Below are 21,696 nucleotides of genomic sequence, written 5' to 3'. Positions count from 1 at the left end.
CTAGTATACTAGTAAAAACGGGAACTGGGATTTGAACAGGAAAGACATAGTTCCACATTTCGTTGACATATTCAAGAGCCAATTCGAAGTTCAAGTTCTGGCACACCCGCTGGCCACCACTGTGACTATTTCGACTCACGGCGTTGCATATAACGGCGCCACTAAAACATCCGTGTCAGCAATGATTCTGAATGATCTGCAAAAGAAACTCGTTATCATCCATCAAAACTTACCGCAGGATTGAAAAAGTACACCGGAATACCCAGTAGGAAAACACCCCCACAGACACCAGCTAGAATGCCCATCGCAGCTGGATAACTATACTTCTCTATCATTGGATTCAACCCATAGCTGATCCCAAAAGAGATGATGTTCTTCGTACCGACCACAGCAACAAGTGCTGGACCGGGATTCTTCTCCCAGGCCTCTGCTGCGAAGGATGTCGAGAGAATAAGCACCGAGACAAACGCTATCTGAAGCAGCGTCCATCCCATATACGGCCCACCCCATGTCGACCCCTCCGTTGTAAAACCATAAAGGAGGAGTGAAACCACGGTGAGAATACCAGGGAAAACGAGCAGAATCAATCGATGTTCCGGCGTGTGAACACCGCCAGACCTCCTCGCCATGCGCAAGATAAACCAGTCACCGAAAGCACCAGCGTATAACATCCCGCCAAATCCACCAAATATTCCCCCCAGGTTTATCAGACCAACATTCTGAGCAGGCCAACCGTAGGCCTGGAGAACTGCGTCGTAAGTGAGGGACATTCCAATCGAAGATCCGAGCACAACCGAGGATAAAAGCGTGGCGTATAAAATACCAGGTGAGCTGAAAGCCTCGAACATATGAAACCAAGAAGTCAGGACTAGACGTATCGGATGACCCGAGGGCTTGCCCCAAGGTTTCAGCATCTCGCGATATGTCTTCTTCGCCATCGTTTCGTCGGGTATCCCCTCATCCCCATCTTGCTGCGCCTGAATATAAGCTTGCGCCTGCTCGCCGGAAAGTAGTTGAGTATGACCGAAATGATCCGTCACAACTACGTGGCCATTGAACATCTGTGCACGACGCTGATACTTTGTTTCGAAGCAGGTGAAGATGACGATGAATAGACCAAAACCCACAGCAATTACATAGACCCAGTAGAACCATCGCCATCCTAGCGCAGCTGCTTCGTAGGAGCTGGCTAGATTCAGAGCGCTGGTCACCACGTTCTGGGTTGCCCAGTAGACGCCGTAGATGAGACCACGTTGGTGGACGAAGGTAACTTCAGAGAGCATTAATGGAAGCAGCTGGGGTGAACTGTTAGTCAATGCAGTCTGGCAAAGTCGCAGGGATGGTGCACAAACCGATTCAGTCGCGCCGGTGGCCAGTCCCTGAAGGATACGAAGTCCAAGATGCTGCTCAAATGTTTGGGACACAGCGCATCCCACCGTAGCAACTAGAAGTACGATGATAGAGATAAGGGCAGCCGGTCGACGACCGTAGACAAGGCCAAGTGGGAGGATCAAGTAATTCCCTAGAGCAGTCAGTAATTGACCGCGGAATCCCATGCAGTATACCACTCACCCACACCGACAAACAGTGACGGAAAGGTTCCTAGCCAAACTACCTCCGTCGATGTGTGACCTTGAGGTATGTACATCTCGAAGAAAACACCCAAGATAGCCCCAAGACCACCAACAACGGACAGAGACATGATAGCTAGAAGTAACAGTCAGTATAGAAGCAAAAAATGCAAGATGCGTACAGAAAAAGAATAGAACTCACAAAACCAACAGCAACTGATAATTACACCCATCTTCTCCCACTTGGTGAAATTCAATGGATCATTGGGATCAGCACTAGGAACGGGCAATCGCAGAATATCCCCAGACGCATCGACAAGAAGGCCACCATCTTTGCCTCCAATCCCCTTTCCATTTTCAGTCGAGGCCTCGACATCCTCGACGAATTCAATGTTGACTTTCTGGTCGATTTGCGCCATGGGTATATCCCGGAAGGTTAACCACCCAAATAGAAAATGCGTAGGTGGTCCTGATGAGTTATTTCTCGCAGTGGCTCCAAAGAAGAAAGGAAGAAGAGCCAGAGCGATGCGAGAAACAGCGCTAATAAAAGAAGTTCTCGCTCATAGGACGGCGCCAACCACACGCTTGTGCGGGGGATATGGCGTTGAGTCGAGACGGAGCAGGACTCGGGGCGATGGACAGCCATTACCATTGCCGAAGTGTATGGACGAATAAAGTCATTCCATGGTAGCGGTGGCAGATGTGTGCATAACCAAGACGACAGGGAAGGATTTTCCCTACCTGTCAGTTGACCCCACGGGGAGTAAGAGTGGGGAGAGTGGGTATTTCTGTCCACTTGCCGATCTAATGCCGAGTGGAGGTGAAGGAGGTGTGTTTGAGTGGGTAAGGGAAGGTCAACAACAAACGGAAACAAATGAAAAAAAAATGAAAAAAAGGAAAAATGAAATCGACGCACGCACAACCTGCGTCTCTTCAAAGCCTGGTGACTCTTTCCCCTCCAAACGTTGTCCAGTCCAATTGTACCAGACTGTCCAGGGGCTACGTGGTCAGATAGACTCGTTTGCTCTTCTGAACCTTGCTGTCTCTCATATTTCGCTGGTGTAATATTTGTCTTTTGGAGAGGTTGTAGCACCCTTTTGCAAATAACACTCATCTGCGAATAACACTCATAACATACATTTACAATCCAATTTTCGAGCTCACCAATAGTGGCATTGAGAGCTAATATGCCGCTATCAATGGTAAATAGCCGTTCATTTCCGTTATCGTGGTCTCGTTGGGTATCATCTAGGTTTTACTTCACACAAATCGCGTACATGTCTCTATCCAGGATACGGACCACCACACACAATTAGGGGAGATTTCCCAAATCCTCAATAAGCGCACAAAGATTCTGAATCATCGGTGGGAGAATATCATCGGGAAGAGGCAGCGGACAATTACCCTCAAACACCTGCCTTGCAACTGTCATGACCGAACGCGGTTTACTCAACTCGCAAAAGACCTTAACATCAGTATCATTCGCACCTCGTGGATGAAACATCGTAAGCCCAGGCCTACCAACCCCCCTCGCCAAAAACCCCTTGATCAACTGACTCTCCTCCCCATTCCCATCCCCATCCCCATCCAACGCAATCGCCGGCGCAACCTGCTGACCCCCCTCGCTAACCGGCGTCCCAATTTCCAACCGCCGGCTCTCGCCACACTGCAGCACCCCGTAAACCCACAATACAAGTGCAGCATGATAGATCGAAAGCGAGTCGAATCCACGAAACTGGTACGCGATAACATTGCGCGCGGCACGTAGAACTTGACCCGCGTGCCAGATTGCGGCGCGGGCCTCTTTTGTCTGGCTCCAGCCTCGTAGGGCTGGGTAGGCGCGTCGCGCGTCGGTTTCGCCTAATTTACCGACGAATCGTTGGATGCCGTCAACGTCGATATGGAGGTACATCATAACGAATTCATTGAGGAGGGTTGTTACAGCTGGTGGGCTCGGAGTGTCGTTTTGGATTGTGTGGAGGGTGGTATATCTAGAAAGAGGACGAATAGTTAGCCGGCGATGGTGGGTAGTGGGTAGTAGTGAATAAGGACGGACAAGTCTTCCTGTCGGCTTTGTAGCCAGAGACGCGTTGTTGCTTTTGACGCAGATTGAGAGCCTTGCGAGAGTAGCATCTGCTGACGGAACTCCCAGGTTTGAATAGCAAGGCCGTGTAGAAGAGCGGTTCTGGCAACGTCGAAATCGAGTTCGGGTGGAATGTGACTGATGAGGGACGGGTCTGAAAGGAGGTCGCGCAGATTTAGTTCTGAAACCGTCATTATTCTGTACCGACTAGTCCAGATTTCCCTCCAAGCGAATGCAGTTGGAGCGAGCCATAATTCTCGTGCGGCGGGGAATGGAAGAGTGAGTTCGGCGTAGGATGTTAGGGCGGGTCGGTTCATTGCTGTTGCTACCTCGACATCGTGACCGAAGAGGTGATATACGAGGCTGGTTGTTGAACAGGTCAGTAAAGGAGAATCCAGATTAAGCCCGATGCTAATTTGAGAGCTCACCGTTTGAGAGATTCCTGTCGCACCCAACTATGCCAGGCGCGTTGCAGTGCTGCATCGTCGTCACCGAGGGAGAATGGCGTGATGGTGGAATAAGTCGAACGATCGAATGTACACGCTCGGCGAAGGGCCTAGAGAGGTCAGAAAAAATGGCCGGAGACTTTCTTTGGGCAGAGAAAAGCCCACCGTGCAGAGTGGCTGGAGGTAACTCTCTGCAATTTGCATTTTGCGAGTATAGCCACAGAAGATGCCAATATCGATCCATAACATCGAAGCCTGAAGGTATTGTAGATCTCGGAGGACACTGTTATCATCTTCGACCTATGGAGGTCATTAGTACTCCCATATCCAGTGAGATAATATGAGGAAGGGGGAACTCACAAGCTCAGCCAGACCAACCCTGCTAATTTCTTGGAGAATAATTCCCGTCTTGCTGATCGAGGGTAATCCACAGCAAACACAACCTGCAGCGACCAGCGCCGTCAGAAGCTCAGACCGCAATTGTTGATATTGTGAATCGTAAAATGTATAAGGATGAATCCACGCATCTGTCTCGGTACGCTTTCCAATCCCAACTTTGATCAGAGTATCGAGATAATCCGCCGAGGGAAACGCCGCAACAGATACTCGCGATCCACCAATGCGAATGACCAACTTGAAAATTTCATCGCGTGCCAAAAGAGATAGATTCCCTGGGATCTTGAGAGTTTCCAAGCGATCTTGGTGCTTGGAAGGAATACTGTCGCTGTCTCGGAGGGGTATCCTTGTTTCTTCGCTGAACGCGTGCTGGTTTTTTTCTGGGACCCACAACCTAGAGACAAAAGTAAGGCTCCATTCATCGTGTTCGGTAGGATGGGAAAGAAAGAATTACACGTACCAGAGTGACCGTTGAAACGCGGCTGCACGTAGACGCGCAGAGTCCTGATCATCGAGCAGAGGCTGTTGCGAGTCCTCAAAACCAACAAAAGGAACCGTGGTATCCAAAATACGGTCCAAGTCGGGGATAAAATCAGTACCAAATATATCATATTCCGCCTGGGTGAAGTCGGTATCCTGCATGAAATCAAACGCCCTCGGCTGCTGGGTCTCTTGGAAAGAGTCCTCCGCCCCAATACTGGGCAACATGACCTGTTCAAAAAATGCCGGAAAATTGTTGAGATTAGAATATGAATGCACTCCGTTCTGCGGGATAAATGTATCGAGTGGTAGATCTGTCTGCGATGTCATGCTCGTATCATAAATATCACCACTACCGGAGTAAGAGACAGATGCGGGTGGCACGCTGAAATCTGAATGGCCGGAATCTGGCGTTGCGGTGAACGGTAGGAGAGTAGATGAATCCAGTTGACTCTGTCCGCTGGTCTGTGGAGAATATGACATGCTAGTGGAAATTGGGTAGGGAATGCGCTCGCTGTGTCGACGCGCGCCTCTGGGTACGCGCGCCACGCATTCAATCTGTTTTGTTTGGCACCGCTGGGAGACGTTAATTCTGAGATATACAGGGATGTGGCAAAGTATTTTTCAAGCTCGGACTCATACCTTGCAAGGTCTCTCATTATCGCAACTCAACTTTGCGTTTGCACAAGGCTCACAAGCCTGGATAGCTCGCTCTTTCGGCCGCCGTTGCGAAATTTTGCCTTCGTTAAGATCTCGCTCGTGGACCGCCTGATGTCGATGCAAAACATCTCTAGTCGCCATTAGCCCTCACATCCAATTCATGATTTAGATATTAACGATATCCCCACCGTCGATTGAAACCCCGCTGACATGTCGGACACTGATATACACGCTCGTTGCGGTCTCGACCCACTTCAGCAGCTACCTCACCAATATCGAGTTGAGTACTCACGAGAATCCAAGTGTCGCGCAAGATGGTCAGGGCGTTCATACGCCTTGTCGCAGTGAGGACACCGATGGTGCGCAACGTTGCGAGATGAACGTCGAAGTGTCTCCGAGCTGTCGGCCATGACGCGATTGCACAGATTCGGATTCTACGAGACCGGAAAACTGGGGAAAGTCGGGGAAAGCGTTGAATTTATGGCTATCGGGAGGCAAAGGTTTTTGCGGGCCACGTTGCGACGAGCCACTCAGCGGCGCCCATTTACAAGCCGAAGTTATCCCACGGTGGGTCAGCTTGACTTTATTTGCGGGGTTGATTCCAAGCGACAGATCCACTGCATCTGCGTATTTAAATGCACCGGAAGTTTAATTTCGGGTAGATTCACGGCAAGGATGGTATTCACGGCACTTCTAATGGACTAACTATTTCTGTCTCATGCGGTGGTAGATACCTCCTGCTGTTGCTTCCACAGCTTTGCCCCTCGGTACATACAATTGTAATCCATAAACTCATCAGGCTTCCTAGAGGGGGTTTAGAATTGTACCGAAGGGAATCAGGAACTTCCAAGGTTCAAGATACATACATTGTCACTTTCTTCGTGTCGTCAGTGGCAGTAGCAGGCTTGGCCGCCTGTCGACTGTATGCTTGAATGAGACTGACTCGTGAATGACGTGCCTGGAAGATTTCCTAAGAAGTGTAAGCTGTCTGTCAAGCATCATAAATATAGGATTCATACTTCAAAGATCTTGGAAATACTTTGGGAGGAGGGGAACTCGTAATATTTTCAAAGAACGAGCCCAATGCCTCTGCGTCCTCAATCGCCTGACTGGCTCCCTGCCCCTGAGTGGGCAACATTGCATGGGCAGCATCACCGATCAGAATCAAATGGCCATTATGCCATTTATCGAGAGGATCCTAAATGAAGTTGAAAAAAGGTATAAGTTAATAGCCGGTGATGGGACTTCCACAGGAGACTTACCAAGTCACGAAGCTGCCACAGTCCAAGATCTTGAGAATGCCTGTTTCAGATTAGCAGTTGATCTTATGAGGTATGAAGAATATTCGACTGTATATACTTGAAAATGCTTGTTACCCACGATGGGTACTCAGAGAATGTCGCAAGCATCTTTGACAGGTCACCTTCAGCAACCCAAGATTGCTTTGCATTTGGGTCCTCATTCATTTGTTCTGCAGAGATCAGTACTCAACCCGGTCCTTTTTGCCAACTAAAGTCTGTGCTCACCATCTGGGACCAAAGCCACAACTCCATACACCTCTCCTCGTCTACCTGGACCCATGACAAGGCGGCAGTTCTGAGCAACCATCATGGACGTGAAAGGATCACGAGGGTTGATCTTGGAGCAAAATTCAGGCGCCTCCTTTTCCAATACCTCAGTGGGGATCTTAAGGAAGTTAGTTCATGGAATCAAAGCAAACAAAAAGATAAATATCACACCATAAGACGATATGCTATTTGTGAGTTAGCAAGCTGATTTTTAAGCTCAAGTCCTCTTCAACGTACCGGAATGACCAGTTGGTAGAGCTGAGGGCTGGGGATCAAGGACATGCTTTCGCATTTCGCTATGTCTGCATCTAGTTTTTAATACAAGTGTTTCTGATGCATCTTTGTGAGTTGACATACATTCCATCTGCTCCAACGATTAAGTCACCGGTAATAACTTCACCACTTTCCAGAGTAACTGTTCCTTTCAACGGATCGCAGTCAACTACTTTGGAAGCAGTTCGAACGACAACCGGGTCTCCTTCACGATCGGGGGACGTTGCTGCTTTTTTCAATGCATCGTGAAGATCTCGCCTGTGAAAACAAAGTCTATCGCCTCCATACTCCTTTTTCGATAACAAGGGCACCGTGTTCACCAGTCGGCCGTCGGTGTTGTAAATTCGAAAACCCTCGTCTACGATCGCTCGGGCATCGCCATGCAACTCGCTTTTCAGCCCCCAAACTCTCTCAACGATCCGTGATGCATTTGGCTGAAGAGAAATCAGTGCTCCAATCTCTTTGTTCAATCTTGACTGCTCCAGAACTGTGATGATTCTCTCCGGCCCGCGCAGAGCAATCGCCGCAGTGAATCCAGCGATACCGCCACCGACAATAACAATACGAAAAGGCATGTTGACGACCTTCGAGATACAATTCGCTCAATTCAGACTCAACCTACGTATTTGATTGCTTTTTAGACAGCACAGACCTTGTCCACATGATGCTGCCCACCAAAATTCCAGTTCTCCACCCCCACTCCCCCACTTACCGAACACCGGGGCACAGAAATCCTCCAACAACCGAAGACCAATCGAGGTCAGCATCGGCGATAGATTGATTTGCCGTGGCGACCTCCGGTGGGCCATCATCTCCGTGGTCAGCTGTGTTGTGTTTTCGAAGCGAGTGTTGCTTATAAACGACGCGAAGAGCTTTTGCGTTTCGGTCTATTTCACGGCTGCCATCTAAGATACATTGGAAGAAAGTTGCACGACAAAGCAAAATTGAAACCAAATTTGCAGCAAAGATGTCATCAACCGCTACTTTCACTCAGGCGGCTTCAGCCAATCCCAACTTGCATGGCAATGGTCGCATGCGCGTCGATGGTACGGATCAACACTATGGCGACTTCCGTGACGATCTTACTCGCGACGGCTTTGCTATCGTCAAGGGTGCCATTCCGCTCGAGAAGGCCGTGAAATACTCTGAGGAGATGTACTCATGGTTGGAGAACTTGTAAGTCCTGTATATCATGATCTTGGGGTTTCATAATCTCGGATACTAATAAAAAGACAGCAATCTGGGCTTCGACCGCAATGACCTATCCACTGTACACAAGGACAAGCTTCCGCTTATTAATGAGAAGGGAATGTGCCTTCACTATGGCCTTCCCCATGAAGACTTTGTGTGGGGAATTCGCAGTGAGCCTGGTGTGGTTAGTGCTTTTGAGAAAATTTACGACGATGAAGACCTGATTGTCTCCTTTGACGCGGTCAATTTCCAATTCCCTAAGTATGACATCCCAAGTATCCCTATTCGCGAGACGTAATTAGTTGACACAAGTGTGATATAAGCCGGACCGATATTGCCCCCAACAAGCCTTGGCCTCACCAGGACCAGGATCCCGAGAAGCACGGTTTCCGTTGTATGCAAGGTCTTGTCAACCTTCTCCCGAATGGACCTGATGATGGAGGCCTCATCGTTTGCCGTGGTGGACACCTTCTCTCTGAGGAATTCCACCGCGACATGGCGGACGAAGAGCGAATTCCCGCCTGGACTCCTGAATGGTACGGATTCACCGAGCGTGGTATGAAGTGGCTTGAGGATCGTGGATGCACATGGGAGAAGATTTCCGCCGAGCCAGGCGATCTTCTTCTGTGGGACTCGCGTACTCCTCATTATAACCTCAGCCCCAAAAACAGTCAGCCTCGCTTTGCCATCTACACATGTTTCATGCCGGTGGCAGATGCTACACAGGATGACCTCCTGCGGAAGAAGGATGCCTTTGATCGTCGTGTTGGCACGACACACTGGCCAAATGCCAAGCACACCGGCTCAAACGTGGCTCAGCGTGACGGCAAGGAGGATCCTCATAACCGAGATCGCCCGGTTAATGATCCAGTTCTCAGCGAAAGAGCGTTCAAGCTCACTGGTATCCCTTACATTAAGGGCCCATCGGGAGCTATCAAACAGACGACAGTGGCTGCATAGTGGCAAGATACTGCTGGTTTGCGTTTTTCTGAACTATTTTTTAGTATGTAAGACTGCAAAATAAATATTTCGACCCTTGATTATGGGTCCAGTTTTGAAAACTGAAAAGAAAGTGGCCTAACACTCCAATATCAAGCACTGTCTCGATGCAATCATCCTCTGTGCTCACGAAAGTTCAACTTGAAGTTGTCTGTGACCTGCAAGAAAGAAGCCTGCTGCGTGAAAATTTGATACCGAGCTATTGGTGACCCCGTTTGTTATTGACCTAAATCAACCAATTTTCTTTCATAAATTGATCGCCCATTGCAGCTTCAAGCAGTCGTTATACATCAGTAGACAGGGTGGTAGCCGTCAATTGAAAGCGATTCTATGACTCCTCCAAGTTCTTTTGATCTCTTTGTTGTTAATATGATATAAGGGTCGTAGTTCATACCCTTCAAGTTCAACGACAAACCGCAATTCTACCATACCAACTGCTGGTAGCTACACTTCTTCCGAAATGAGTTCTCTCCCGCACGTGAACGAAGTCGATTCCAGCGATGCGCAGATTTCTGAAGCGATTGAAGTTCTCAGCAATATCTCCTGCGAGGAGTTTCGCGCCATTGCACTGAGTGAATCCTTCGCTCAGAATGATTGCAGCCCAGGTACTATTACAGCGCATATCTCCCGGTACTAGAATATCTTGCTAGCATGGTCGAAATCTCGTCCCATCTTTAAAGAAATAATACCAGGTGAGAATAGCAGATGGATTCACGGCCTTCCGCGCCTAGGCGCATTGGGTGGAATACTTATTGGATACTCCATTGCCAAATTGCTTGGTTATCCACTGGGCACCCTCATTTGCCAATCTTTTGCAATATCCGCTGGATTCATTGGATGCACACCTCCCAATCATTGCTTATCGGGAAGAAATGACGAGGAGAAACGACCTCTGGAGTCAGAATGGTTCGAGGTACTCCTTCGCCTACGCGACAGTGAACCTGAAGCCTTTGGCAGATTTGTTGAAGATTGACGCCAGGGTCTTCAATTTGGAAGGCAGTAGCATATTTGAATACTACAAGTCGACGGACATGAACGTGAAGCGACTTTGAAGTCGGAATTTAAGATGTTTTATTTTTCCATAACTAGTACCTATAGACTTTGTCTCATATACTAGTGAAGATTGTGTCAATCACAAGCAGAGCATAAATCCCAATGAGCATAGCGAACGAAAAAAAAAATCACATGTGAAGTGGACCACCGGACCAACGAGAGCACGCGCAAATAATCACAGCTTGTCGGCGCTGATCATCCACTGCATTCGATTGATAATTGCAGATCTCCCCGCCTGCCCGCATTCTTCACCCGAGCTTCGATCCATAGATTCAGTCGTACGATGCCGGCATTGAAGAATTCCGACCGATTCGCCGAATACTGTCAGCCTTATGCGGACATAAGGTCCAGATTCTAGGGATTTTCTGTCGTCATCCGTGTACAATTTAGGCTTTTGCAGATACTATGCCCAAATAGGCTGGGTAGACCTCGGCTATACATTGCTGGGAACGCTCACGCCACCTTTTATTCTTACAAGGTGGAACTTCCGAAAGGCGCTGTTGAATAGAATATACCCAAATAGAGAGGAATTCTCTTTTTAGGTTGATGATCAGCAGCCAGGCAGTTATGATTGTGGCACTTTGGGTGCAATTTGCCCTCGCTACCCGCGTCCAGAGACAGTCTCCTCGGTCCGCGCATCGTTTTAGATGACTATTTACGGTTTCACGACTGGTTATTGTGCCGATGACAGTTAGGATGGCCCAAGAAAGTGGCACCAGTATACACCAAGTCATATATCAAAGACCAAGGAAATATCCATATAAAATGCCAGTAGTCTCACCCAACGCTGTTTTTCTCGAATCAAGAGCGAGTGTTTGATAATCTAAAATCTCCAAACCATCGCGAGAATGGCTTCTGTCATGTCGCAGATCATGCAGAGTCCGATGCTCAACAAACTATTTGATCTCTCCACCAAGGAACGTTTACTATATGGTGCACTAGGTGTAATCGCCTATATATTCCTAGCCTCATCACTAAGATTCCAACGCCGTTTGGCCCTTCAAAACAAATACTCTTACAAGACCCGCGATTCCATGTCCAGAATGACCCATCACGATGCATGGGCAATCCAAAAGACAATCCTCCAAATGGAATTTCCATTCATCGTCCTGAAATCACTGCAGTTCGCCCTCTTTCGCGTAAGAAACCACCAAATTCCATCCCCTTATCCAACATGTAACCGATCTAACAAACCTATAGACCTATGGTATTCCGAGCATATCAACCCTCCTTCTGAAAACCTCCCAGTTTTCCGACTCGGCAACCTCATTCAAGCGATACGCAGACACCGGCGCTCTAATCGGCGAATTCATGGCCTTCGACCCGCACTCCGAACGGGCGCAAACAGCAATCGCCAGAACAAAGTTTCTGCACAAGGGATACAGAGCTAGCGGCAAGATTCTCGATGATGACATGTTATACACGCTCAGTCTGTTCGCAACAGAGCCGATTCGATTCGCGTCGCTATATGAGTGGCGGGAAATGAGTGAAATGGAACGCGCGGCTGTGGGAACGTACTGGAAGAGTCTTGGTGATGCGTTGGATATCAGTTATGAAAAGCTTCCATCTGGAAAGTCTGGCTTCCAGGATGGCATTCACTGGCTTGAGGAGATCAGTGTTTGGAGTCATCAGTATGAGGTGCGATACATGAAGCCTCATGAGCGGAATAGGGAGATTGCGGATAAGACGATTGATGTGTTGGTCTATAATTTACCTGGGTTTATGAAGCCACTTGGGGTTTACTTTGTTTCATTCTTGATGGATGAGAGGTTGCGAAATGCCATGATGTATCGACTCCCTTCCTCACCAAAGATACTCTCTCCACATGCTGCAGTGCTACTTTTAGTATTGATTTATTGACAAATCTCTACAGGATGACACCACCGCCAGCATTCTTCAACGCACTCTTCGCATTGGCATTCCAAATTCGCAAGTTATCGCTTCGCTATGTGGCCCTTCCACGCCCAAGTTTCCTTCGCTTGGATGTTTTTACCGAAGAGCCGAATCAACACGGCCGGAACTTTGTGCTTTTCTACGAAGGTGCTCCATTTTACGTGCAACCTACCATTTGGAATCGATGGGGGCCAGTCGCGTGGTTCAAGTGGGCTTTAGGACAACCATTGCCAGGTGATGATGGCGATAAATATTATCCTCAGGGATACCGTACTGCTGAACTCGGACCGAGGTATTTTGAGGGAAAGGGTCAGAAAGAAGTCATTGACATGAGAGAAAAGCTGCGGGCGCAGCGCATGGGACAGAATCCGTTTCCGTAATGTTGAGTGCGTTGATGATGTGATGAAATTAAACTAGCTTCAAATGAATGCATTGGCGATCGTGGTATGAGTACCGTGGCTGAGAGCATAAAAGGCGTAGATCACAATATTTAGTACATAAAGAATTGCACATCGGGTATTTATCACAAGATCAAAAAGGGTGGTGGCCATGTATAATGAGATGCCCCAAGTCTATCGCTCATCTCCTGAAAAAGTCAAACACAAAGAAGGGAAGCCGGCCAGGGTATATGCGGTTGAAACCGAAAGAGGGTATGTCTAGACACAACGCATGGAAGATCGCATCAAATGAAGGGTATTTGGCAGAATGGCAGAAGTGAAGGAAAAGGTGCAAGAAATTAGTAGGCTAGTCCGTCCCACCAGGAGACGAAGGCAAAGGGAGTGTAGCAGGGTCGGGTTCATAGAATGTATCAAAGGAGGTGTCGTTGGATGGGAAAGCAACGGAGAATTCGGTAGATGGGCTGAGTAGAGCACGTCCACTTGGGCCAATTTCGCCCAGCTCTTCTGGCGCAAGAACACGGCCGCCCAATTCGATATCCTGAACATGAACACTATATTGAAGGGCTCTTTGGCCTTCCTTGATGAGTTCTTCGGTCCAGCCCAGGCATCGTTTCAGGCTTTGGTTCATTTTCTGGCTGTCGACTAGAAGTTCCTGGTGTTTGGCGAGGTCAAGCATGAATTTCTTTTCGTCGTGTGCGCGGTGTTTGGCGTCGTGTTCGGCGAGAGAGTCGGCGCTCATATCGTTTTCGTCCGCAACAGAATCTTCATCGCTCACGTCCGAGATGTCCGAGGACATTTCACTGGCTTCTTCATCCATTTCACTGGTAGTTGACATCGCCACCCCGAGAATGAGCGGGTCGATGGGGCCATTGAAAGACGTCCCGATCGACTGAGACGGCGAAACCTTCGAAGCTCGGCATTCTGCTTTCGCATCTCACGTTCGAGAGTCCGATTGATAGCCAGAAGAGAAGAGTTGCTGATTTCCAAGTCCATGATCTTACGCTCCGTCCGCGCATTGAGCACCTCGCCACCACTTTCCGACTTTCCAGGACTCATTGGCCTTGACAAATGCGGATTGCTCGGGCTCATTGACATGGGTAGATGTGGTATTCCGGGGCTCATAGGCATATGGGCGAGTGGATCGTTCGAGACAGAGGAGCCATTGCTGAAGACGCGGGGACGAAGGGTTGGAATTTGGTCAGACATCATCGGTGGAGTGTTCTCGGAGTTGAAGGTGCTTGACACGATGATCGGGCTGGCTTTCAGGCCATCATATGTGCCTTGGCTTGAAGAGCCTATACTGGACGACTTTCGGTGTCGCGGGAGTGGGAGAGAGGGGGAGTTCTGTCGATCGGGATGATAATTTGGCGAAGGGGAGAATCCGTGCAAGACATTCTCTATTCCGTGATCGATATTAGGACTGAATGAGACTTGTTTTTCGGATAGAGGAGGAGACGTCGCGTCGGATGGTCGAGGAGATCGGAGACGTGGTGAGGGTGAGGCCATGGGCCTAGTAGGAGGTGCGGGGCGTGGAAGACTGCCTGGACCCCCTGAACGGCGACCATTTGAGGATGTAGGTAGAGATTCAACAGACGCGGTCTGTCGTTCTTGGTTGCCGTTTGCATATACGAAGCTTGCAACTGAAGGGGCCTTGGTAGGCTTCGGGCGGGAGGTATCGACCTCGGAGGAGGTTGTTGAGCCGGCGTCGGAGGCATGAAAGAATCGAGGAGAGCTCCCTGCCATATCCGTGAATGAATTTGGACGCGATAGCTGTTGTCCTTCCGCAGTGAGAGTCTTTGCTCTCAAGCTTCTCGATTGCTCCGGCTTCACCCCGCGAGCAGGGCTGCGTTCTGTTCGACGAGGGGCAGCCAGTCCCAACCCGACCGGCGGTTGGGTGTAAGGCTGTGGCGACGGGGCCGGCGAGGTACTTGTTGGAGAGGGAAAAGTAGCATCACGGCGAGTGGTTCGTGGACCTGATCGTGGGGTAACGTTGGCGCTGAGGAGGGATGAAGGAACGGCGGGGGAATCATCTTTGGAAGGGGTAAAGGGTTGTTGTTGGTCATTGGCAAGACGGCGCGCTGCAGGATGGCCGGGGCCTGGACTGGCGAGTTTGGGCGTTAGAGGCGCGCGGTTGGTGCGGTGAAAAGCCGCGCTGAGCGTGGGGGTGAATGGTTTGGCGAGGGAGCCATGATTGTTTTGTTTATCGGTCATGATCGGGCATTGCGGGGGGCATGGCGGAGGGTGAGAAGGAGATGGGGACAGGGAGAGAGAGGGAATAGGTCAAGGCAGAGAAACTGAAGTCCCTGCTATTCTGATAGAAGAGAACAGAGTCCCAAGTCCAGTGGTCAAGACTGCAAAGTCCAGTGGTAAAGATAGCTTTGGCAAATGACGAAGAAGTTGACGAAGGAGAAAACAAACCCCGAAAAGGTTTAGGGCGCCCTTCACCGCAACGCGAGGAATGAAGTGGGGATATCCTCGTTATTGCATGATATTGGATATTGCAGATTGATCGCATGGGATTGATTGGTATATTTATTAGCAATCAGATGCCGATAATTCTGGTTCTTTCGTTGCTTGTGCTTTGAACTCTGCCTGAACACGCTGTGTTGTGTTGTGTTGTGTTGATTGCTGCTGAATCCCACTGTATGCCGGCCGCGCTGTTCCTGCGTGGGGAAGATCGGCGCAGCATGCAGAACAGGGGTGTCCTTCTAGTATATACGAGTACTCAGTACTGCAGCCATGATCAACGGAAGAATAATCGCTTCTGTCGTGGATCCTCCTGCCCCCCTGTATTGACAGGCTTCCGTTTGCGACTCGCTGCTGTCGCAAGGGACGGCTCATCCACAACCGAATGAGTATCCTGTGTCGCCTCACGGATCGTCTGACGCGACAGGCAGAAATCCACATGATCGTTGAACCCGCGATCATCCGCCACTTGCGGTTTACTACAAATCGGACATTCCCATTGCGCCGGCGATTCCTCAACTGGACCAGCCTCGGTAGTCGGGGTCGACGGGCCTGGGATGACCACTTCCTGGCTCAACTGTTCCAGGTCATTCATCTCGTCCTGCACCTCCTGCCGAGCCGCCGCTTCAAACGCTTCTTCTGCTCCAATCTCATGCTCTTTGTTCGGCTCCGGTGGTTCCACAGTGGGTGACTTCGGCTGTGTAGTGAATCCAAAGAAATTTAGACCGGTCTTCTTCGTGGTAACCAGGTTCGAACACCGCAGCCCCAACAATCGTAACTTCATCCCGGGGATCTCCTTCTCCAACTTGATCAGCATGGGAAGTGCGTATGTATAGAGATCCTTCGCTTGGGAGACCGCCCGCGGAGGTGCGGTTTGGCGTGTCAAAACTTCAAACGTATGTAGTTTCACTTTGAGGCATAACGTCCGACCCTTAAACTGGGTCCGCGTCAGATCCTTTTCCATCTCCTCGGCCGCCCAGCGGAGTTTGGCTCGCAACTCTTCCTTGTCTCCAATCTCATGGAAGGTGGTCTCCGTACTCACGCTCTTGCGCTCGTGTGTTTCGACTGGCTCGATGTTCGTCCGGCCTAAGCCGAGGTAGCACTGAGCCAGGAACTGAAATGCCTTTTCGCCAAATAATTTGGTGAGTACAGCTCGGTGAGGGTATATGTCGCCACAGGTTTTGATACCAATAGAATCTAGCTCTCGCTCGAAGACTCGCCCAATACCGTTCACCTTGCGGCAAGGTAATGACTGCATGAATTCCATAACTGCTGTTCGCTCATTTGCCACGCGGAATTGGCCGTTCGGCTTGTTAATGTTGGACGAGATTTTGGCAATTTTAGCATTAGGAGCAATCCCGGCAGACACGGAGATTTTGGTGTTTTCCAAGACCTCCGCCCGCAAGCGTTGGACTGCGTCCTCGGGGTCCATTTGATTCTCATCGCAGTAGGCTGTGATGTTGAGATAGGCCTCGTCACAACTGGCACTTTCAAAAAGAGGATCGTATTGCGCGAGAATTGTGCGGATTTCGGTTGCCTTTGCTGTATATTTATCGTAATTTGACGGTAGAAGGACCAACTGGGGACATAGCTTCTTCGCCACGAACGAGGCCATACCACTACGAATTCCGAATTTCCGGGCCACGTAGTTGCAGGTCGTCAATACACCTTTTCCGACGGCCATGGGAACAGTTTTCAATTCCGGTCGATCGAGCTCTTCAACCGCGGCGAAGAAGGCATCGCAATCGACATGAATGACGTACTGGGAGAGATCCCGAGTCAATTCTAGCTCCGCGAGATACTCATCCGCACGGCGCAAGTCATGACTCAAATCGAGTTTCTCCAACCGGACCTTTTCTGCGGCGATACGCTCGATCTTGAGGGTCTGGTTGCGATCACGCTCCTGTTCGTGATTGAAGAACTTGGAGCCTTTGGAGGCATTGTAGATGATCTCAGACACCTGCGATGGTTAGTCAGTTCCGTTATATTCCGTTATATCCTAAGAATATCGAGAATTTTCTCCCACCTTTTGCTGATCTACAGCATCTTGGCCCGCTTTGGTTAAAGAGGGGCCCAGCAGTTGATACCTGAGAGTGTCGTTGTCGTTGTCGTTGTCGTTGTCGTTGTTCTTGTCATGCCCACTGCCATTGTCCTCGTCGACCACTCGGTCGGTTGATTCGCCTGCCATTTGCCATGAATAGAGGAGATGAGAGTATAAGGAAAGTAAAGAAGAGAAGAAGAAGAGAAGAAGAAGAAGAAATGTGAGGCTCCCATGGAAAGTGGAAAGCGCCAAAAAGGGAAACAGGCAGACGCGGTCACGTGCTTTCGCGTTTGGCGCGGCCAACTTCAACTTCAACTTGCACTTGCACTTTGGCTCACTTCAACTACAGTCGCACTTAGGTGAATCACCCGGGGATGCTGCAATGTGGATTTTGCAGTCGACGGGAGAGTTTCTGAATGGTCAGTCCTTGCAGATGCTCCAAAATGATAAGCGACCGCGGAGGGACTGACTCTTTATATAGGGAAGCGCGTATGGCTCCGACCTGGGAAGCGTTATCTCTTCGGTAGGACCGACGAGCCTGGCGGTGTGTTGCAATTCTCCTCGTTACTGTTGAAAGTAGCAGGGAGACACAGCTGACATCTTTAGTCTCTCATGGCAGCAAAAGCCGTTCGGTCTCGCGCAAACACATGTCCATCGAGGTGGCTAATGTGACACCCCGCGATGGAGTATGTCCCTCCTTCCGTTCGTTCAGCCTTGATAGATCGTTTTATCTGACCGCTGTATACTTTTGATAGACCCTCGCACACGCCCGGACAAAAGTCACCGTGACCGACCTTGGCTCGACGAAAGGAACATTTGTGGATGGTGAGAAGCTCTCCGGCGAGCGCATACTCGATGGAACGGAGCACAGCATCATCTTGGCCAAGGCTGCTTATACGCTACAGTGAGTGGCCTCCCTGACATCGATCGCCTTGCGTCGCTCCCATTGGCTAATATCTCGAATCATAGCCTCAAGTGGGAACCCGTCGTGCTCAGCTTCTCCTTCTCCTCCAGGGAGATGAAGGCTGAGGACCCTCTCGCCAAATTCCGCGGTCGACTAGAATCCCTCGATATCAAAACCATCGTCCCATATCTGGTTGACCAGACCACCCACGTGGTTCAAAATAAACGCAACACGGCGAAAGGTCTGCAGGCCTTGATCAACGGCAAATACATCGTCAAGAATTCATACCTCGATGCCATCGAATACGCAACCACCCCCACCGACTTGGAGAGTGAGGCTGCTCTTTCTCCATTAGAAAGTGACTTCGATTCAGCCTGGCCAGATCCAAATGAGCATCTTCCTCCAGCGGGAAACGAGCCAACAAGTCGCCCCGTGGAAGCATTTGCGCCCAACCCGGATCGCATCAACATCTTCGACAAGTATACATTTGTGTTTGGAGATATGACCCAATTCGACAATTTGCAAGCAGCGATCACAAATGGACACGGGAAAGCTCTTCATTATGAGGTCAAGGACGGTGAGACAACCGCTGCGGAGATTGTACGATTCATGAAAAAGGCAGCAGGAAACCAGGGTGTCGGAAATGAACGAGTTGGGAAAGGCGGCGTTGTCTTGGTGCGCTTCCGGTCCAAGGGGCACTACGAAACTTGGTCTATTGAGGTGGGAAATGAAGTCGCTTTGATGACGGACCAACGGGTGATTGAGCAGCGCGAGTTTCTTGATGCCATCTTGAGCAACGATGCTGGCCCATTATGTCGCCCACTCCCGCATGAAGAAGGATCCAGCCAGGTCTCCATTACTCCGGCGCACGAAGAGCCATCACCGCCATCACCACCACCACCACCACCAGTGATTCGAGATGAGCCCTCTACATCAATCTCGCCACCAGCGCCGAGCCAACCGCCTGTGTCGCGCCTCAAAGCAGGCCGTGAACGCAAATACGTGAGCAAGATGAAAACATTCGATGATGGATTCGATATGAACTCTATCCCTGTCTATGAGCCAGGGCCAGATGAGACCGTCGATACACAACCAATGGATTTCGAGCCCATTCAGCAGTCAAATCCAGATCAGTCCATGCCAACAGTGGAGGAGGAGAATGAAGATGCTGATCAAGATGCCGTGTCCGATCTCCTTCCTGGTGCACAGGCCATGAAGCGCCGACGAGCGGAGATGGGTAATGATCAAACTGTTCCCGTCAAGCGCATAAAATCAGAACCTGCCCCCAAACCCCGTCGTCGCAAGATAGATGTGCTGGAAGAGGCACGTAAACATCGCGAGGAAGAAGAGAAACAGCAACAGGCTGGAATGGACTCCACTCTATCGAATGAAATCAACGTGGAAAAACTTCGCGATCTTGCCATTGTCGAGGAGATGGAGTTACCTGTTCGACAACCCCCTGCACGAGAGGAAAGCTCATCAGACCGCTGGGACGAGCAGTGGAACGGGCGAAAGAACTTCAAGCGGTTCCGGCGCAAGGGAGAACCCCGTCATGCTCGCCAACGCGTGCAAAGTGTCATCGTACCGCTAGAAGAAGTCACCCGCAAAGACTTTGACATCGGCGAACACTACTGGAGCAGTAATCGCAAGCCATCTGAGCAAGCGCCCGTTGTGGAAGTGGAAGAAGCAGAAGAACAACCAATAGCAACTACCAGTCAAACTGCCAGTAGTCGCAATGAGCGATCAGTATCACGGTCCCAGTTGTCTGTGCCAGAGACTTCTACCCCCAATCAAACCCCTGAATCACAAAGCACCCTTGCTCGCAGTCGCAGCCAGAAACGACCTCGCCCGGTGCAAGATTCAGAGAGTGATGATGAACCCAAGTTCCGATTTCGCCGCAAGCGGTAGCATTTTTATTAAGTTGCATCTTTATTTCAGCGTGTTGTTTGTATCGATACCCTCGCCACCTCTGCCTCCAATGTATCATAGGCTTCAAATATATTATGCACAGAAGTCGAGCAATGCCTGTGATGCAATGTATGACATACCTCTTGCCATTTACCTGGGAACCTTTACTCTCAAGTCTACGAACAAGTGCCCACAAATGTGAAGACTACTTGAAAACAACTGGATCTTGTCTCTCTCGATTCACCTGCAACTGAAAAACATCCAACCTCTGATATCCCTCGACAACATCACGGTATTGCTTGCCCTCAACGCAGCGTTCAAGATCTAGGTCGGCATAAAGAACGCCTTCCTCATTCTGCAAGAACTCCACCGGTCGCTGCGCACCAGTCTCCGAGTCATCGACAGTTAAAGAGCGCAAAGGCGAACCCGTAGGATCTAAAAACATACTAACTCCACGTGGAGACCTTTCCAGCGCATGGCGAATAGTGTCCTCTGAACTCGACCCAACAGCAATCATATCAATAGCTTCTTGACCCAACACTGCACTACACATAACCCCAAAAGACTTTGCCTCAAAACAATGCGCCCCAGCTCGAATCCGATTTGCAAGAACATTATCATAATTCGCCGAATGCTGCGACCCCTCTCCCCTTTTCTCAAGGGGACTTGAAGGCAATCTCGTCGGCCAAACAGCCGGCCAAGATGAAATATGAATCTGTTCCCGCTGACCCATAAGCGAATATCTTGCGAGTGGATTCGTATTCTCGCCACACATCAGCGCACCGATACGACCGTGCTTCGTATCAGCGATGCGTAATCCGTGTCCATCGCCAGGACTCCAGGTTAATTTCTCAAAGAAGGTTGGCACCAATTTGCGATGGTGAACGACGACTTCTCCCGCGTCGATGATTAGGTTCGAGTTGTATAGGCAACCCACACTTGCGTGCGACTTTTCCGATATACCTATGCTCACGGTAGTATTTGTCTCGCGGGTTGCATCCCGGATTGCTTGGACTTCTTCTCCATTTGCGTAGATGGATTGGTATACCATTCGCTGGAACAAAATGTGGTTGTGCGTTGGAGGGCGGAGAGCGCTCCATATTGGAAATGCTGATATGAATGTTTCCGGGAAGACGATTAGGTTGGCTTTGTTCTTGGACGCGCGGTGGATTAGGGAGATGGCTTTTTCCGCTGTCTTGTAGGCGCAGAGGAAGTGCGGTGCAGCGTGGCAGGCTGCGACACGTGTGATAGCCATGATGGGAGACGTTATTCTGGAGTTGGTTACTAGTAGGGGATTGAATAGCCTTGGAAGACGCAGTTGTGATTGAAGTTTGGTTTTGCGGGGATAAAGTTAGGCGGGTGTTGC

At 49.8% G+C, this 21,696-nt stretch overlaps 8 protein-coding genes across 8 annotated transcripts; 3 read left to right on the top strand and 5 right to left on the bottom strand.

Annotated features, from left to right (window-relative positions):
- Window positions 1-125: 125 nt before the first annotated feature.
- N7509_008110 (uncharacterized protein) lies at window positions 126-1,990 on the bottom strand (the record flags this gene model as incomplete). Its single annotated transcript, XM_056632747.1, has 5 exons — window positions 126-161; window positions 234-1,295; window positions 1,353-1,522; window positions 1,573-1,707; window positions 1,774-1,990. 5 exons carry the CDS (start codon window positions 1,988-1,990, stop codon window positions 126-128), a joined length of 1,620 nt encoding a protein of 539 aa, XP_056488298.1.
- An 893-nt stretch (window positions 1,991-2,883) lies between these two features.
- On the bottom strand, window positions 2,884-8,052 carry N7509_008109 (uncharacterized protein; the record flags this gene model as incomplete). Its single annotated transcript, XM_056632746.1, has 17 exons — window positions 2,884-3,562; window positions 3,628-4,017; window positions 4,083-4,210; window positions 4,266-4,400; window positions 4,461-4,890; window positions 4,957-5,552; window positions 5,619-5,766; window positions 5,825-6,086; window positions 6,412-6,440; window positions 6,503-6,606; window positions 6,676-6,834; window positions 6,899-6,938; window positions 6,996-7,107; window positions 7,163-7,322; window positions 7,376-7,389; window positions 7,442-7,506; window positions 7,562-8,052. The coding sequence occupies 17 exons, from the start codon at window positions 8,050-8,052 to the stop codon at window positions 2,884-2,886; spliced, it is 3,942 nt and encodes a 1,313-aa protein (XP_056488297.1).
- Window positions 8,053-8,444: 392 nt separating this feature from the next.
- Window positions 8,445-9,628, top strand: N7509_008108 (uncharacterized protein; the record flags this gene model as incomplete). Its single annotated transcript, XM_056632745.1, has 3 exons — window positions 8,445-8,653; window positions 8,714-8,929; window positions 8,992-9,628. 3 exons carry the CDS (start codon window positions 8,445-8,447, stop codon window positions 9,626-9,628), a joined length of 1,062 nt encoding a protein of 353 aa, XP_056488296.1.
- A 1,940-nt stretch (window positions 9,629-11,568) lies between these two features.
- Window positions 11,569-12,993, top strand: N7509_008107 (uncharacterized protein; the record flags this gene model as incomplete). Its single annotated transcript, XM_056632744.1, has 3 exons — window positions 11,569-11,859; window positions 11,921-12,507; window positions 12,594-12,993. The coding sequence occupies 3 exons, from the start codon at window positions 11,569-11,571 to the stop codon at window positions 12,991-12,993; spliced, it is 1,278 nt and encodes a 425-aa protein (XP_056488295.1).
- A 364-nt stretch (window positions 12,994-13,357) lies between these two features.
- N7509_008106 (uncharacterized protein) lies at window positions 13,358-15,222 on the bottom strand (the record flags this gene model as incomplete). The annotated part of the gene is given in 2 exon segments (XM_056632743.1): window positions 13,358-13,932; window positions 13,950-15,222. The coding sequence occupies 2 exon segments, from the start codon at window positions 15,220-15,222 to the stop codon at window positions 13,358-13,360; spliced, it is 1,848 nt and encodes a 615-aa protein (XP_056488294.1).
- Window positions 15,223-15,754: 532 nt separating this feature from the next.
- On the bottom strand, window positions 15,755-17,665 carry N7509_008105 (Y-family DNA polymerase; the record flags this gene model as incomplete). The annotated part of the gene is made up of 2 exons (XM_056632742.1): window positions 15,755-17,437; window positions 17,504-17,665. 2 exons carry the CDS (start codon window positions 17,663-17,665, stop codon window positions 15,755-15,757), a joined length of 1,845 nt encoding a protein of 614 aa, XP_056488293.1.
- Window positions 17,666-17,900: 235 nt separating this feature from the next.
- N7509_008104 (DNA damage response protein RcaA) lies at window positions 17,901-20,330 on the top strand (the record flags this gene model as incomplete). The annotated part of the gene is made up of 5 exons (XM_056632741.1): window positions 17,901-17,937; window positions 18,000-18,062; window positions 18,125-18,204; window positions 18,274-18,422; window positions 18,488-20,330. 5 exons carry the CDS (start codon window positions 17,901-17,903, stop codon window positions 20,328-20,330), a joined length of 2,172 nt encoding a protein of 723 aa, XP_056488292.1.
- A 205-nt stretch (window positions 20,331-20,535) lies between these two features.
- Window positions 20,536-21,585, bottom strand: N7509_008103 (carbon-nitrogen hydrolase family protein; the record flags this gene model as incomplete). Its single annotated transcript, XM_056632740.1, has 1 exon — window positions 20,536-21,585. One exon carries the CDS (start codon window positions 21,583-21,585, stop codon window positions 20,536-20,538), a length of 1,050 nt encoding a protein of 349 aa, XP_056488291.1.
- Between the last annotated feature and the right edge of the window lie 111 nt (window positions 21,586-21,696).

This window comes from Penicillium cosmopolitanum (genome assembly GCF_028827165.1).
Source record: "Penicillium cosmopolitanum strain IBT 29677 chromosome Unknown utg000008l:1.0-4398992.0:1.0-4402845.0, whole genome shotgun sequence".
Taxonomy (NCBI): domain Eukaryota; kingdom Fungi; phylum Ascomycota; class Eurotiomycetes; order Eurotiales; family Aspergillaceae; genus Penicillium; species Penicillium cosmopolitanum.
Note: the sequence above shows the minus strand (reverse complement) of the source record. Positions and strands in the feature narration are given on the sequence as shown.